Below are 19,112 nucleotides of genomic sequence, written 5' to 3' on the forward strand. Positions count from 1 at the left end.
CACCTGCTTTTACATAAAGAGTAGAACCAGCTCACCTGCTTTTACATAAAGAGTAGAACCAGCTCACCTGCTTTTACATAAAGAGTAGAACCAGCTCACCTGCTTTTACATAAAGAGTAGAACCAGCTCACCTGCTTTTACATAAAGAGTAGAACCAGCTCACCTGCTTTTACATAAAGAGTAGAACCAGAACACCTGCTTTTACATAAAGAGTAGAACCAGCTCACCTGCTTTTACATAAAGAGTAGAACCAGCTCACCTGCTTTTACATAAAGAGTAGAACCAGCTCACCTGCTTTTACATAAAGAGTAGAACCAGCTCACCTGCTTTTACATAAAGAGTAGAACCAGCTCACCTGCTTTTACATAAAGAGTAGAACCAGCTCACCTGCTTTTACATAAAGAGTAGAACCAGACCACCTGCTTTCAGATAAAGAGTAGAACCAGCTCACCTGCTTTTACATAAAGAGTAGAACCAGAACACCTGCTTTTACATAAAGAGTAGAACCAGCTCACCTGCTTTTACATAAAGAGTAGAACCAGCTCACCTGCTTTTACATAAAGAGTAGAACCAGCTCACGCTTTTACATAAAGAGTAGAACCAGCTCACCTGCTTTTACATAAAGAGTAGAACCAGCTCACCTGCTTTTACATAAAGAGTAGAACCAGCTCACCTGCTTTTACATAAAGAGTAGAACCAGCTCACCTGCTTTTACATAAAGAGTAGAACCAGCTCACCTGCTTTTACATAAAGAGTAGAACCAGCTCACCTGCTTTACATAAAGAGTAGAACCAGCTCACCTGCTTTTACATAAAGAGTAGAACCAGCTCACCTGCTTTTACATAAAGAGTAGAACCAGCTCACCTGCTTTTACATAAAGAGTAGAACCAGCTCACCTGCTTTTACATAAAGAGTAGAACCAGCTCACCTGCTTTTACATAAAGAGTAGAACCAGCTCACCTGCTTTTACATAAAGAGTAGAACCAGAACACCTGCTTTTACATAAAGAGTAGAACCAGCTCACCTGCTTTTACATAAAGAGTAGAACCAGCTCACCTGCTTTTACATAAAGAGTAGAACCAGAACACCTGCTTTTACATAAAGAGTAGAACCAGAACACCTGCTTTTACATAAAGAGTAGAACCAGCTCACCTGCTTTTACATAAAGAGTAGAACCAGAACACCTGCTTTTACATAAAGAGTAGAACCAGAACACCTGCTTTTACATAAAGAGTAGAACCAGCTCACCTGCTTTTACATAAAGAGTAGAACCAGAACACCTGCTTTTACATAAAGAGTAGAACCAGCTCACCTGCTTTTACATAAAGAGTAGAACCAGCTCACCTGCTTTTACATAAAGAGTAGAACCAGCTCACCTGCTTTTACATAAAGAGTAGAACCAGCTCACCTGCTTTTACATAAAGAGTAGAACCAGAACACCTGCTTTTACATAAAGAGTAGAACCAGAACACCTGCTTTTACATAAAGAGTAGAACCAGCTCACCTGCTTTTACATAAAGAGTAGAACCAGCTCACCTGCTTTTACATAAAGAGTAGAACCAGCTCAGCTTTTACATAAAGAGTAGAACCAGCTCAGCTTTTACATAAAGAGTAGAACCAGAACACCTGCTTTTACATAAAGAGTAGAACCAGCTCAGCTTTTACATAAAGAGTAGAACCAGCTCACCTGCTTTTACACAAAGAGTAGAACCAGAACACCTGCTTTTACATAAAGAGTAGAACCAGCTCACCTGCTTTTACATAAAGAGTAGAACCAGAACACCTGCTTTTACATAAAGAGTAGAACCAGCTCACCTGCTTTTACATAAAGAGTAGAACCAGAACACCTGCTTTTACATAAAGAGTAGAACCAGAACACCTGCTTTACATAAAGAGTAGAACCATCTCAGCTTTTACATAAAGAGTAGAACCAGCTCACCTGCTTTTACATAAAGAGTAGAACCAGAACACCTGCTTTTACATAAAGAGTAGAACCAGAACACCTGCTTTTACATAAAGAGTAGAACCAGCTCACCTGCTTTTACATAAAGAGTAGAACCATCTCAGCTTTTACATAAAGAGTAGAACCAGCTCACCTGCTAATACATAAAGAGTAGAACCAGAACACCTGCTTTTACATAAAGAGTAGAACCAGAACACCTGCTTTTACATAAAGAGTAGAACCAGAACACCTGCTTTTACATAAAGAGTAGAACCATCTCAGCTTTTACATAAAGAGTAGAACCAGCTCACCTGCTTTTACATAAAGAGTAGAACCAGAACACCTGCTTTTACATAAAGAGTAGAACCAGAACACCTGCTTTTACATAAAGAGTAGAACCAGCTCACCTGCTTTTACATAAAGAGTAGAACCAGCTCACCTGCTTTTACATAAAGAGTAGAACCAGCTCACCTGCTTTTACATAAAGAGTAGAACCAGCTCACCTGCTTTTACATAAAGAGTAGAACCAGAACACCTGCTTTTACATAAAGAGTAGAACCATCTCAGCTTTTAGATAAAGAGTAGAACCAGCTCAGCTTTTAGATAAAGAGTAGAACCAGCTCAGCTTTTAGATAAAGAGTAGAACCAGCTCAGCTTTTAGAAAAAAAAACACTATTTTTGGTGGGATCGACCCCTATAATGCCGTTCACTGTAGGTAATGATATGATTACTGTACTGTAAAGTTCTGTCTCACCAAAGTACTCCTCAGTCGGAGGGTTGTCCATGTCATACAGCATCTTCTTGGTGAGACGCTCCAGTTCTTCCTCAGGCCTGGCACCGCTGGGAGCCTGCAACACAGCACAGGGACATAGTGGATCATACACACAGTCTGCCACAGTCAGGCTGGCATTAAAGAGTGACTCTCTGTCCAAGATTGATGAACATTTGACCATGTCTCCATCATGTCTCATCTGTAGTCATTTAGGAACATTAGACAGCTGTTAGTCTACAGGTCTTTTATGAGCGTTTAGGCAAATATCATGTTCTTATTAATCACTGGAGAGCAGCAGATGGTGACTGAGCAGATTGTGGTCACCCTCAGCAGCCTGCAATCTGTGTTTGTGTGTGTTTCTGTGTGTCAGTGTGAAAGGGCCACTGGCTGTCCCTCGTGTGTTCAACTAGCTGTCCCTCGTGTGTTCAACTAGCTGTCCCTCGTGTGTTCAACTGGCTGTCCCTCGTGTGTTCAACTGGCTGTCCCTCGTGTGTTCAACTGGCTGTCCCTCGTGTGTTCAACTGGCTGTCCCTCGTGTGTTCAACTGGCTGTCCCTCGTGTGTTCAACTGGCTGTCCCTCGTGTGTTCAACTGGCTGTCCCTCGTGTGTTCAACTAGCTGTCCCTCGTGTGTTCAACTGGCTGTCCCTCGTGTGTTCAACTAGCTGTCCCTCGTGTGTTCAACTGGCTGTCCCTCGTGTGTTCAACTGGCTGTCCCTCGGCTGTTATTTTACACTTATACTGAACTTAGAAATATCCCATAAACGTCTCTCCAGCGAATAGATCTCACAAGCTTATATTATTGCCGTTTAATAGCTGAATAAAAACAGCGAAGCAATCGTGAAGCAGGCAGGGAAGCAATTTCTCTCTTTTATTCAAGCGAGAAATGATTCTCTGCCGTCAAAAAAGAAAGCCCTAACAAGGTGCTTTAAACTGCCTGGCAGGGAGAGGCTGCGTGAGACAGCAGGGTACGGATAAGGAACACGTTTAATGGCAGAAACAAGTTTTTCATAAGGATTTAATCCCCTTTGGTTTGATGTGTGGGTTAGATTAGCAGTGTTAACACTAGAACCGCTAAAGAAGTCATTTGGATTGCTCATTAATTATTATTTTTTATTACTCTGCCATTTATAAAGTCATGCCCCCCCCCCGACCCCCCACCATCCTTGACTTTAAATAAATACGTCTATATAACGTCTATATAATGTCTATATATCTATATAACACTCTGTCGTTGTTAGAATCTTAATGTCACAAACAGAACGAGCGTGTCATTATTTGAATGGTGTTCACTTGTTGCCCCTTCCTTCTCCCAGAGAGAGAGGGATAGAAAGAGGGATAATGGGTGAGTTGAACAGAGAGAGAAATAGGGATAATGGGTGAGTTGAAAAGAGAGAGAAAGATGGATAATGGGTGAGTTGAACAGAGAGAGAAAGATGGATAATGGGTGAGTTGAACAGAGAGAGAAAGAGGGATAATGGGTGAGTTGTAAAGAGAGAGAAAGATGGATAATGGGTGAGTTGTAAAGAGAGAGAAAGAGGGATAATGGGTGAGTTGAAAAGATAAAGAAAGAGGGATAATGGGTGAGTTGTAAAGAGAGAGAAAGAGGGATAATGGGTGAGTTGTAAAGAGAGAGAAAGATGGATCATGGGTGAGTTGAAAAGAGAGAGAAAGAGGGATAATGGGTGAGTTGAACACTCTGACACACTCTCAGTAAAACTGTTTGAATCATGTCTGTGAGTATAACAGAACTTATTTAGCAGGCGAAACCCTGAGGACAAACCATTCAGATTTTTTTCTTTTCTTTGAGGTCTCTTTTTAATGGGTTTTCATTGGGAATCCAGATTTCTAAGGGACCTTCTTTTGCTTCCACTGGATGTCAACAGTCTTTAGAAATTGGTTGATGTTATTCCTTTGTGTAATGAAGAAGTACGGCCATCTTGAACGAGGGTTACTTGATGTGTTCTTTTAGTTAGAGGCGCGTGCCAAAAAGCTAGCTACAGTTTGTTTTTGTCTCTTCCCGTCTTCAATTTTATCGATTATTTATGTTAAAAAAAAACTTAAGTTGTATTTCAACTAGTATGAAATGTTTTGGCAAAGTTTACAGGGAACTTTTGAGATATTTTGTCACGTTGAGCAAGTTGGAATCCGTGTTTTTTTTGTATCAAACGTGCCAAATAAATGGACATTTTGGATATATATATCGACGGAATTAATCGAACAAAACAACCATTTGTGATGTTTATGGGACATATTGGAGTGCCAACAAAAGAAGCTCGTCAAAGGTAAAGGCATTAATTATATTTTTATTTCTGAGTTTTGCGTCGCGCCTGCAGGGTTGAAATATGGTTTCTCTCTTTGTTAACGGAGGTGCTATCCTCAGATAATAGCAGCGTTTGCTTTCGCCGTAAAGCATTTTTTAAATCTGACATGTTGGCTGGATTCACAACAAGTGTAGCTTTAATTTGCTATCTTGAATGTGTGATTTAATGAAAGGTATATTTTTATAGTAATTTATTTGAATTTGGCGCTCTACATTTTCGCTGGCTTTTGGCCAGGTGGGACGCTAGCGCACATATCCCAGAGAGGTTAAACACGTAGCGCGTAAAAATCCTCTGTCCTCGGTTGCAACACTCACTATTCAGTTCCAACTTTACCATGGCCAGAAGTGCGGCTGAAGGACTCCCAGTGCAGAACCATGGACAGAACCACCCACCTCAGCACAGAAGAAGAGGTGGGCTCACTTCAGCACCATGGACAGAACCACCCAACTCAGCACAGAAGAACAGGTGGGCTCACTTCAGCACCATGGACAGAACCACCCAACTCAGCACAGAAGAACAGGTGGGCTCACTTCAGCTCCATGGACAGTGGCACCCACCTCAGCACAGAATAATAGGTGGGCTCACTTCAGCACCATGGACAGTGGCACCCACCTCAGCACAGAATAACAGGTGGGCTCACTTCAGCACCATGGACAGAACCACCCAACTCAGCACAGAATAATAGGTGGGCTCACTTCAGCACAGTGGACAGTGTCCCTCAGTTCAGCACTGTAGAAGGCTACATTACCTTCACCAGGCCGGCTGAAGGCGGCACCACAGCTCTGCTCACCCATCACACCTGCACAGGATTACTAATCAGCACACCTGTAAAGGCATTCTCTAATCAACTGACTGGCAGAAGAGTCTGACGCTTACTCTCCCACTTACATTGTGTTGCGCTCTCCTTCCACAGACTCCTAAGGAGAGTTACGGACTCTGTCAATGAGGCCACACTGCCGCGGACGAAAGAGACTTACAGGTGACAGCCATCTTTAGCCACCTTCTTACCTGAATGGCTTGTGGACTAGAACGCCAGAGAGGCTAAAACATGAAGTAAAACTTGAACTGTTCTTCTTCTTGTGTGTTTACTCATTGTCGCTTGTGTAAAATCAGGTACGACCCAGTCCTCCAGACAATACCCTATATACAGTGAGTGTGTACTTTACAACGACAAAAAGAGAGAAGACGATATGGACAACCATGCCGTGTTAGCGAAGCTACAAGATCTGAATGGAAACCATCTCAGACGGAAGAAATGAATCATGACGTTGCTGATGAGTATTCTTCTGATGCTGAGCCTGAACAAACACCTCCGAGGTGCCTGTAAAAGCTAGAACAGTGGGCACTGAGCAAAACATTAGGAACACCTTCCAAACACCTCCTGTAAAAGCCAGAACAGTGGGCACTGAGCAAAACATTAGGAACACCTTCCAAACACCTCCTGTAAAAGCCAGAACAGTGGGCACTGAGCAAACATTAGGAACACCTTCCAAACACCTCCTGTAAAAGCCAGAACAGTGGGCAGTGAGCAAAACATTAGGAACACCTTCCTAAAAACTGAGTTGAACCCCTTTTTTCCCTCAGAACAGCCTCAATTCGTCGGGCGAATGACTCTACAAGGTGTTGAACGTGCATGCTGACTCGAACCCGGTGCGCCTGGCACCTATCACCATACCACATTCTAATCACATTTGACGGCACGGAATATTTCATTCTTCATTTGTTACGTGTGACTGTGTAACATCTTAGCAGTACTAATTCTTTCACTGAGAGTGAGGAGTTTCATGACATCTCTGAAATGAAACCAATGGTGAAAAACACAGCAATCTCTCATCATTTCTTTAAACATTAAAAGCTCATTTTCAAACATTTCTGAAAATGGATATATAGCTGTTTGGAATGAAACGCTTTAAATGTGCCATTCATTGTAGACTTACAGATTGTTGCATTCTCACTAATATGCCTTACTGTGTGTCCTAGGAACTCAGAGAGACCCTGGGCCAGCCTGTCTGTCTGTCTGTCTGTCTGTCTGTCTGTCTGTCTGTCTGTCTGTCTGTCTGTCTGTCTGTCTGTCTGTCTGTCTGTCTGTCTGTCTGTCTGTCTGTCTGCCTGTCTGTCTGTCTGTCTGTCTGCCTGTTTGTCTGTCTGTCTGTCTGCCTGCCTGTTTGCCTGCCTGTCTGTCTGCCTGTCTGTCTGTCTGCCTGTTTGCCTGCCTGTCTGTCTGCCTACCTGCCTGCCTGTCTGTCTGTCTGTCTGTCTGTCTGTCTGTCTGTCTGTCTGTCTGTCTGTCTGTCTGCCTGTTTGCCTGCCTGTCTGTCTGTCTGTCTGCCAGCCTGTCTGCCTGCCTGTCTGTCTGTCTGCCTGTCTGCCAGCCTGTCTGTCTGTCTGTCTGTCTGTCTGTCTGTCTGTCTGTCTGTCTGTCTGTCTGCCAGCCTGTCTGTCTGTCTGTCTGTCTGTCTGTCTGCCTGTTTGCCTGCCTGTCTGTCTGTCTGTCTGCCAGCCTGTCTGTCTGTCTGTCTGTCTGTCTGTCTGTCTGTCTGTCTGTCTGTCTGTCTGCCAGCCTGTCTGTCTGTCTGTCTGTCTGTCTGTCTGTCTGTCTGTCTGTCTGTCTGCCAGCCTGTCTGCCTGTCTGTCTGTCTGTCTGCCTGTCTGTCTGCCAGCCTGTCTGTCTGTCTGTCTGTCTGTCTGTCTGTCTGTCTGTCTGCCAGCCTGTCTGCCTGCATGTCTGCTGGCAGAGGACAGGAGAGATTTGCACGTCCAATGTGTAGATTTCCTCAGAGTTAATGAGGTCTACTGTTTGGCCTTCTGGCTATTACACCAGCCTGCAGGATACACAGTAACACTACCAGAACCTTCTACTACCAGCCTGCAGGTTACACAGTAACACTACCAGAACCTTCTACTACCAGCCTGCAGGCTACACCTCTACCACTACCAGAACCTTCTACTACCAGCCTGCAGGCTACACCTCTACCAGAACCTTCTACTACCAGCCTGCAGGATACACAGTAACACTACCAGAACCTTCTACTACCAGCCTGCAGGCTACACCTCTACCACTACCAGAACCTTCTACTACCAGCCTACAGGCTACACCTCTACCAGAACCTTCTACTACCAGCCTGCAGGCTACACAGTAACACTACCAGAACCTTCTACTACCAGCCTGCAGGCTACATCACTACCAGAACCTTCTACTACCAGCCTGCAGGCTTCACCTCTACCAGAACCTTCTACTACCAGCCTGCAGGCTACACCTCTACCAGAACCTTCTACTACCAGCCTGCAGGCTACACAGTAACACTACCAGAACCTTCTACTACCAGCCTGCAGGCTACATCACTACCAGAACCTTCTACTACCAGCCTGCAGGCTTCACCTCTACCAGAACCTTCTACTACCAGCCTGCAGGCTTCACCTCTACCACCTTCTACTACCAGCCTGCAGGCTTCACCTCTACCAGAACCTTCTACTACCAGCCTGCAGGCTTCACCTCTACCAGAACCTTCTACTACCAGCCTGCAGGCTTCACCTCTACCACTACCAGAACCTTCTACTACCAGCCTGCAGGCTTCACCACTACCAGAACCTTCTACTACCAGCCTGCAGGCTTCACCTCTACCACTACCAGAACCTTCTACTACCAGCCTGCAGGCTTCACCTCTACCACTACCAGAACCTTCTACTACCAGCCTGCAGGCTTCACCTCTACCACTACCAGAACCTTCTACTACCAGCCTGCAGGCTTCACCTCTACCAGAACCTTCTACTACCAGCCTGCAGGCTTCACCTCTACCAGAACCTTCTACTACCAGCCTGCAGGCTACATCACTACCAGAACCTTCTACTACCAGCCTGCAGGCTTCACCACTACCACCTTCTACTACCAGCCTGCAGGCTTCACCTCTACCACCTTCTACTACCAGCCTGCAGGCTTCACCTCTACCAGAACCTTCTACTACCAGCCTGCAGGCTTCACCTCTACCACCTTCTACTACCAGCCTGCAGGCTTCACCTCTACCAGAACCTTCTACTACCAGCCTGCAGGCTTCACCTCTACCACCTTCTACTACCAGCCTGCAGGCTTCACCACTACCAGAACCTTCTACTACCAGCCTGCAGGCTTCACCTCTACCACCTTCTACTACCAGCCTGCAGGCTTCACCTCTACCAGAACCTTCTACTACCAGCCTGCAGGCTTCACCTCTACCACCTTCTACTACCAGCCTGCAGGCTTCACCTCTACCAGAACCTTCTACTACCAGCCTGCAGGCTTCACCTCTACCAGAACCTTCTACTACCAGCCTGCAGGCTTCACCTCTACCAGAACCTTCTACTACCAGCCTGCAGGCTTCACCTCTACCACCTTCTACTACCAGCCTGCAGGCTTCACCACTACCAGAACCTTCTACTACCAGCCTGCAGGCTTCACCTCTACCACTACCAGAACCTTCTACTACCAGCCTGCAGGCTTCACCTCTACCACTACCAGAACCTTCTACTACCAGCCTGCAGGCTTCACCTCTACCACTACCAGAACCTTCTACTACCAGCCTGCAGGCTTCACCTCTACCAGAACCTTCTACTACCAGCCTGCAGGCTTCACCTCTACCAGAACCTTCTACTACCAGCCTGCAGGCTACATCACTACCAGAACCTTCTACTACCAGCCTGCAGGCTTCACCTCTACCAGAACCTTCTACTACCAGCCTGCAGGCTTCACCTCTACCACCTTCTACTACCAGCCTGCAGGCTTCACCTCTACCAGAACCTTCTACTACCAGCCTGCAGGCTTCACCTCTACCACCTTCTACTACCAGCCTGCAGGCTTCACCTCTACCAGAACCTTCTACTACCAGCCTGCAGGCTTCACCTCTACCACCTTCTACTACCAGCCTGCAGGCTTCACCACTACCAGAACCTTCTACTACCAGCCTGCAGGCTTCACCTCTACCACTACCAGAACCTTCTACTACCAGCCTGCAGGCTTCACCTCTACCACTACCAGAACCTTCTACTACCAGCCTGCAGGCTTCACCTCTACCACTACCAGAACCTTCTACTACCAGCCTGCAGGCTTCACCTCTACCACTACCAGAACCTTCTACTACCAGCCTGCAGGCTTCACCTCTACCAGAACCTTCTACTACCAGCCTGCAGGCTTCACCTCTACCAGACCCTTCTACTACCAGCCTGCAGGCTTCACCTCTACCAGAACCTTCTACTACCAGCCAACAGGCTTCACCTCTACCACCTTCTTATAATTATAGTACATAGAGTTGGCAGGAAAATAATCCTTCAGCAATATGAAATGGTCATTATTATGTGGATTATAATGAATGTACATTTATTTTAGGGGTTGATCAAATAAAATAAACTCCAATATGCCACAATTAGGAGCCATCAAAGGTCAGGTCTGATCTAGGGCTGTGGTTAATATCGGAAATCAAACCCAAACACCCGCTGGGCCATTACTGGGTGAGGTCATCAAAGTGGCATTGGGTGAGAACAACATGGAGTGCTGTGACAGTACAACACCCAGGGCTCATGGGTGTCTAGTCAGCACACATCTGACTGGCTGAATGGCTGGCTGGCTGATTGGCTGGCTGGTTTGCTGGCTGGTTTGCTGGCTGACTAGATGGCTGGCTGGCTGGCTGGTTTGATGGCTGACTAGATGGCTGGCTGGCTGGCTGGTTTGATGGCTGACTAGATGGCTGGCTGGCTGGTTTGATGGCTGACTAGATGGCTGGCTGGCTGGTTAGCTGGCTGACTATATGGCTGGCTGGCTGGTTTGCTGGTTGACTAGATGGCTGGCTGGCTGGTTTGATGGCTGACTAGATGGCTGGCTGGCTGGTTTGCTGGTTGACTAGATGGCTGGCTGGTTTGCTGGGTGACTGGCTGACTAGATGGTTGGCTGGCTGGTTTGCTGGCTGACTGGCTGACTAGATGGGTGGCTGGCTGGTTTTCTGGCTGACTAGACGAGTGGCTGGTTTTCTGGCTGACTAGATGGCTGGTTTGCTGGCTGACTAGATGGCTGGCTGGCTGGTTTGCTGACTGACTAGATGGCTGGCTGGCTGGTTTGCTGGCTGACTGGCTGACTAGATGGCAGAGACAGTCAGATAGAAACCCACTGTGGATAGACCACACTGCAAGCTGCTTCCAGAAAACACCGGAAGGAAGAGTGTCTGGGAGAGAAAAACACATGTAATCATCCATCTGTTTAGAGGAAGAGAAGGCCGGTACGGCAACACCGCCTCAGCCCCATAACCCTCCTCTCACCCACCACCCATCGGCATACTGTTACGGCTGATTGGATCAGGGCTGGTATGGCAACACCGCCTCAGCCCCGTAACCCTCCTCTCACCCACCACCCATGGTGGGATCGGCATACTGTTACGGCTGATTGGATCAGGGCTGGTATGGCAACACCGCCTCAGCCCCGTAACCCTCCTCTCACCCACCACCCATGGTGGGATCGGCATACTGTTACGGCTGATTGGATCAGGGCTGGTACGGCAACACCGCCTCAGCCCCATAACCCTCCTCTCACCCACCACCCATGGTGGGATCGGCATACTGTTACGGCTGATTGGATCAGGGCTGGTGTGTGTGTGTGTGTGTGTGTGTGCACGCTGAGGTGGGGGATTGAGGATAAGCTGAGTGTTACCTTTCACCTGATGCCCCAGGTGTCTGCTGAGCTTGTATAAAACATGATGTAAAGCTGCTGGGGCTCCAAGAAAGAGGCAGACAATTCCTCTTCTCCCAAACCTTCTTCCCTCGTATCTGTCTCGTCACAGAATACCACAGCAGAGACATCTTATTCATTATGATCTGGATAGCTAAACTGATCCTAGATCAGCAACGAATATGAGAGGCTTCCTGGGGCCTGGATGCTACATGCCATGTCATGTACTCAAACCTCAGGAGCATTGAGCTACATGGAGGGTGATAACAGACAGAAGGTGGAGGGTGATGACAGCCAGAAGAGGACTGGCCACCCCACATAGCCTGGTTCCTCTCTAGGTTTCTTCCTAGGTTTTGGCCTTTCTAGGGAGTTTTTCCTAGCAACCATGCTTCTACACCTGCATTGCTTGCTGTTTGGGGTTTTAGGCTGGGTTTCTGTACAGCACTTTGAGATATCAGCTGATGTACGAAGGGCTATATGAATACATTTGATTTGATTTGATATAATGTGATATGTGGAGGGTGTAACAGACATAATGTGGAGGGTGATAACAGACAGAATGTGATATGTGGAGGGTGATAACAGACAGAATGTGGAGGGTGATAACAGACAGAATGTGATATGTGGAGGGTGATAACAGACAGAATGTGGAGGGTGATAACAGACCGAATGTGGAGGGTGATAACAGACAGAATGTGGAGGGTGATAACAGACAGAATGTGGAGGGTGATAACAGACAGAATGTGGAGGGTGATAACAGACAGAATGTGGAGGGTGATAACAGACAGAATGTGGAGGGTGATAACATACATAATGTGGAGGGTGATAACAGACAGAATGTGGAGGGTGATAACAGACATAATGTGGAGGGTGATAACATACAGAATGTGGAGGGTGATAACATACAGAATGTGGAGGGTGATAACAGACAGAATGTGATATGTGGAGGGTGATAACAGACATAATGTGGAGGGTGATAACAGACATAATGTGGAGGGTGATAACAGACATAATGTGGAGGGTGATAACAGACATAATGTGGAGGGTGATAACAGACATAATGTGGAGGGTGATAACAGACAGAATGTGGAGGGTGATAACAGACAGAATGTGGAGGGTGATAACAGACAGAATGTGGAGGGTGATAACAGACAGAATGTGGAGGGTGAAAACAGACAGAATGTGGAGGGTGATAACAGACAGAATGTGGAGGGTGATAACAGACATAATGTGGAGGGTGATAACATACAGAATGTGGAGGGTGATAACAGACAGAATGTGATATGTGGAGGGTGATAACAGACATAATGTGGAGGGTGATAACAGACAGAATGTGGAGGGTGATAACAGACAGAATGTGGAGGGTGATAACATACATCATGTGGAGGGTGATAACAGACATAATGTGGAGGGTGATAACATACATAATGTGGAGGGTGATAACAGACATAATGTGGAGGGTGATAACATACATAATGTGGAGGGTGATAACATACATAATGTGGAGGGTGATAACAGACATAATGTGGAGGGTGAAAACAGACAGAATGTGGAGGGTGATAACAGACAGAATGTGGAGGGTGATAACATACATAATGTGGAGGGTGATAACATACAGAATGTGGAGGGTGATAACAGACAGAATGTGATATGTGGAGGGTGATAACAGACATAATGTGGAGGGTGATAACAGACATAATGTGGAGGGTGATAACATACATAATGTGGAGGGTGATAACAGACAGAATGTGATATGTGGAGGGTGATAACAGACATAATGTGGAGGGTGATAACAGACATAATGTGGAGGGTGATAACATACAGAATGTGGAGGGTGATAACATACAGAATGTGGAGGGTGATAACATACAGAATGTGGAGGGTGATAACATACAGAATGTGGAGGGTGATAACATACAGAATGTGGAGGGTGATAACAGACATAATGTGGAGGGTGATAACAGACAGAATGTGATATGTGGAGGGTGATAACATACATAATGTGGAGGGTGATAAGAGACAGAATGTGGAGGGTGGTAACAGACATGATCTGATATATGGAGGGTGATAACAGACAGAATGTGGAGGGTGATAACAGACAGAATGTGATATGTGGAGGGTGCTAACAGACAGAATGTGGAGGGTGGTAACAGACAGAATGTGGAGGGTGATAACAGACAGAATGTGGAGGGTGATAACAGACAGAATGTGGAGGGTGATAACAGACAGAATGTGGAGGGTGATAACAGACATAATGTGGAGGGTGATAACAGACAGAATGTGGAGGATGATAACAGACAGAATGTGATATGTGGAGGGTGATAACAGACATAATGTGGAGGGTGATAACAGACAGAATGTGGAGGATGATAACAGACAGAATGTGATATGTGGAGGGTGATAACAGACAGAATGTGGAGGGTGGTAACAGACAGAATGTGATATGTGGAGGGTGATAACAGACAGAATGTGGAGGATGATAACAGACAGAATGTGATATGTGGAGGGTGATAACAGACAGAATGTGGAGGGTGGTAACAGACAGAATGTGATATGTGTAGGGTGATATATATATATATATATACACCGGGGATTAACATCCGTCCTGTACGATCAGCAGGGACTGAACAATAGAGCTTAATCACCCTGAGGCACGTTTATCCACAGATTAAACCATGATGGGCCTTAAACCACTAATGATCTTTAGCTTCAGTGGCCTAGTGCATCTCTACTCAGATTCCTGAGCCGAGAGAGAGAGGCAGGCTTTTAAAAGGGGGCTTTACTAAAACTGAAGCAATCTGACTTCCTGGCTTGTTGTCCAGCGCTGTACTGGCTGTTAACATCCGGGGTGGGGGTGGGGTTAGAATAATACTAGTAGCCAGCTCACAGCAGCGTGACTGAGCCGCCCCGGCCTGCGTTGAACTGATGTTTCCATTTGCATGGATTCACGTGGGATTGGATAGTTATTGGATTGGGATGTCTTTAGAAAGCGGCAGTGTTTGTTGTCTCTGCACTAATCAAGTTACGGCGGCTTAGGGACTCTGTTCGGGTAAAACAATGGAACTCCATCTTTCACGGAGGGGAATCGTGGGTCCTAGGAATAAAGGACATGCAGACATTCCACATTAGGATCACCATATGGTTCTGTCTGACACATGTGTGTGTGTGTGTGTGTGTGTGTGTGTGTGTGTGTGTGTGTGTGTGTGTGTGTGTGTGTGTGTGTGTGTGTGTGTGTGTGTGTGTGTGTGTGTGTGTGTGTGTGTGTGTGTGTGTGTGTGTGTGTGTGTGTGTGTGTGTGTGTATGTGTGTGTGTGTGTGTGCCATTTAGGATGTAGACTACATATTCTTCATTCTTCTCTCCAAATAATCAATTGAGAGGTGCTGTTTAGTCTGTAGTAACAGACTGGTCAGAGAGGTGCTGTTTAGTCTGTAGTAACAGACTGGTCAGAGGGGTGCTGTTTAGTCTGTAATAACAGACTGGTCAGAGAGGTGCTGTTTAGTCTTTAATAACAGTCTGGTCAGAGAGGTGCTGTTTAGTCTTTAATAACAGTCTGGTCAGAGAGGTGCTGTTTAGTCTGTAATAACAGACTGGTCAGAGAGGTGCTGTTTAGTCTTTAATAACAGTCTGGTCAGAGAGGTGCTGTTTAGTCTGTAATAACAGTCTGGTCAGAGAGGTGCTGTTTAGTCTGTAATAACAGTCTGGTCAGAGAGGTGCTGTTTAGTCTGTAATAACAGACTGGTCAGAGAGGTGCTGTTTAGTCTTTAATAACAGTCTGGTCAGAGAGGTGCTGTTTAGTCTTTAATAACAGTCTGGTCAGAGAGGTGCTGTTTAGTCTTTAATACATTATATTCTAGAACACTGACTGATCTGATAAATGGTATTCTAGAACACTGACTGATCTAATAAAGGGTATTCTAGAACACTGACTGATCTGATAAATTATATTCTAGAACACTGACTGATCTGATAAATTATAGAACACTGACTGATCTGATCAATTATATTAAAGAACGCTGACTGATCTGATAAATTATATTCTAGAACACTGACCGATCTGATAAATGGTATTCTAGAACACTGACTGATCTGATAAATGATATTCTAGAACACTCTGATGAATGGTATTCTAGAACACTGACTGATCTGATCAATTATATTCTAGAACACTGACTGATCTGATAAATGATAGTATAGAACACTGACTGATCTGGTAAATTATATTCTAGAACATGGACTGATCTCATAAATGATTGAACACTGACTGGTCTGATAAATGATATTCTAGAACACTGACTGATCTGATAAATGATAGTATAGAACACTGACTGGTCTGATAAATGATTTTATAGAATCAAATCAAATCAAATTTATTTATATAGCCCTTCGTACATCAGCTGATATCTCAAAGTGCTGTACAGAAACCCAGCCTAAAACCCCAAACAGCAAGCAATGCAGGTGTAGAAGCACATTGGCTAGGAAAAACTCCCTAGAAAGGCCAGAACCTAGGAAGAAACCTAGAGAGGAACCAGGCTATGTGGGGTGGCCAGTCCTCTTCTGGCTGTGCCGGGTGGAGATTATAACAGAACATTGCCAAGATGTTCAAATGTTCATAAATGACCAGCATGGTCAAATAATAGGTCTGGGACAGGTAACACATCCCTGACTGATCTGATCAATTATATTCTAGAACACTGACTGATCTGATAAATTATATTCTAGAACACTGACTGATCTGATAAATTATATTCTAGAACACTGACTGATCTGATAAATTCTAGAACACTGACTGGTCTGATAAATTATATTCTAGAACACTGACTGATCTGATAAATTCTAGAACACTGACTGGTCTGATAAATTATATTATAGAACACTGACTGATCTGATAAATTCTAGAACACTGACTGGTCTGATAAATTATATTATAGAACACTGACTGATCTGATAAATTCTAGAACACTGACTGATCTAATAAATTATATTATAGAACACTGACTGCTGTGAAAAATGTGGAAGACCTTTCGTACTGTACTGTAGGCTTTGTGTGTGTGTGTGTGTGTTGTACGTCTATAAGCGAGTGTTACTGTATGTTTTGTAAGAACTGTGTGTGTGTGTGTGTGTGTGTGTGTGTGTGTGTGTGTGTGTGTGTGTGTGTGTGTGTGTGTGTGTGTGTGTGTGTGTGTGTGTGTGTGTGTGTGTGTGTGCGTGTGCGTGTGTAAGAAACTAGGTCAGCATTGGGATATGACACATCCCCCTGGAAAGAGATATGTGAAAATCCGAGAGGGTGCAGAGAGGAGAGGGCTGAGGTGAGAGGAGAGAGGATGAGAAGATAGGGCTGAGGATAGGATAGGGCTGAGGAGAGAGGAGGAGAGGATAGGGCTGAGGAGAGAGGAGGAGAGGATAGGGCTGAGGAGAGAGGAGGAGAAGATAGGGCTGAGGAGAGAGGAGGAGAGGATAGGGCTGAGGAGAGAGGAGGAGAAGATAGGGCTGAGGAGAGAGGAGGAGAGGATAGGGCTGAGGAGAGAGGAGGAGAAGATAGGGCTGAGGAGAGAGGAGGAGAGGGCTGAGGAGAGAGGAGGAGAAGATAGGGCTGAGGAGAGAGGAGGAGAAGATAGGGCAGAGGAGGAGAGGAGGAGAGGATAGGGCTGAGGAGAGAGGAGGAAAAGATAGGGCTGAGGAGAGAGGAGGATAAGATAGGGCTGAGGAGAGAGGAGGAGAAGATAGGGCTGAGGAGAGAGGAGGAGAAGATAGGGCTGAGGAGAGAGGAGGAGAAGATATGGCTGAGGAGAGAGGAGGAGAAGATAGGGCTGAGGAGAGAGGAGGATAGGATAGGGCTGAGGAGAGAGGAGAGAGGAGGAGAAGATAGGGCTGAGGTGAGAGGAGAGAGGAGGAGAAGATAGGGCTGAGGAGAGAGGAGTAGAAGATAGGGCTGAGGAGAGGAGGATAGGGCTGAGGAGAGAGGAGGATAAGATAGGGCTGAGGAGGAGAGGATAGGGCTGAGGAGAGAGGAGGAGAGAATAGATAGGGCTGAGGAGAGAGGAGGAGAGGATAGGGCTGAGGAGAGAGGAGTAGAAGATAGGGCTGAGGAGAGAGGAGGAGAGGAGGATAGGGCTGAGGAGAGAGGAGGATAAGATAGGGCTGATGAGGAGAGGATAGGGCTGAGGAGAGAGGAGGAGAGAATAGGGCTGAGGAGAGAGGAGGAGAGGATAGGGCTGAGGAGAGAGGAGGAGAGGATAGGGCTGAGGAGAGAGGAGGAGAGGATAGGGCTGAGGAGAGGGCTGCCACAAGCAGTGGTAGCAGAGAGAGGGAAAAACAGCTATTCAGATGACTACACAAATCATTGGGACATTCAGAGATAAAACATCTACAACCACTATCTCTTCATAAAGTATAATTACATAAACCTACAGCAAACACTACATTTTGGAGAAAGGTTGGTAGCCCTGGCTGTTAGTCTGTTGAGGTGAGAATTGACATCTCCCTCCTGCTCTGTCCTCCAATGTGATCCTGGTTGTGTCAAGGTCAATGAAATGTAATTTATAAAGCAATTTTTACATTAGCAGTTATCACAAAGTGCTTAACAGATACCCAGGATAAAACCCCAATGAGGAAGACATGTCTACTTCCAAACATATGGTGAGGATGATGAGGATACACAGGTTTATATATATATATATTATATATATGTTATCTGAGATATGCATAGGTTTATATTTAAAAAATATATTATTTTGGTTCTCTGACATATACATTAAAAACCAAGCCATGAGGTCGAAGAAATTGTCCATAGAGTTCCGAGACAGGATTGTGTCGAGTCACAGATCTGGGGAAGGCTACCAAAAAATGTCTGCAGCATTGAAGGTCCCCAAGAACACAGTGGCCTCCATCATTCTTAAATGGAAGACATTTGGAACCAGCAAGACTCTTCCTAGAGTTGGTCGCCCGGTCAAACTGAGCAACCAGGGGAGAAAAGCCTTGGTCAGGGAGGTGACCAAGAACCCGATGGTCACTCAGAGAGCTCCAGAGTGCCACTGGCAGCATCCACTCCTCAGTAGAAGGTACATGACAGCCTGCTTGGAGCTTGCCAAAAGGCACCTAAAGATTCTCAGACCTCAGATTCTCAGGAAAACAAGACTCTCTGGTCTGACTAAACCGAGATAGGACTCTTTGGCCTGAACGCCAAGCGTCACATCTGGAGGAAACCAGGCACCATCCCTATGGTGAAGCATGGTGGTGGCAGGGATGTTTTTTCAGCAGCAGGGAGACTAGTCAGGATCGAGGCAAAGAAGACCGGAGCAAAGTACAGATCCTTGAAAACCAGCTCCAGAGTGCCCAGGACCTCAGACTGGGCCGAAGGTTTACCTTCCAACAGGACAACGATCCTAAGCTC

The 19,112-nt window shown here is 45.8% G+C and overlaps 1 protein-coding gene across 1 annotated transcript in view; it reads right to left on the reverse strand.

Annotated features, from left to right (window-relative positions):
* Positions 1 to 19,112, reverse strand: part of LOC109882774 (lipoma-preferred partner homolog) — a 179,680-nt gene that overhangs the window by 135,146 nt on the left and 25,422 nt on the right. Inside the window, exon 3 of the mRNA XM_031838172.1 lies at positions 2,697 to 2,790. Within this exon, the coding sequence (XP_031694032.1) occupies positions 2,697 to 2,739 (43 nt within the window). The 5' untranslated portion in view covers positions 2,740 to 2,790. The remainder of the gene's footprint in view (positions 1 to 2,696; positions 2,791 to 19,112) is intronic.

This window comes from Oncorhynchus kisutch, linkage group LG13 (assembly GCF_002021735.2).
Source record: "Oncorhynchus kisutch isolate 150728-3 linkage group LG13, Okis_V2, whole genome shotgun sequence".
Taxonomy (NCBI): Eukaryota; Metazoa; Chordata; class Actinopteri; order Salmoniformes; family Salmonidae; genus Oncorhynchus; species Oncorhynchus kisutch.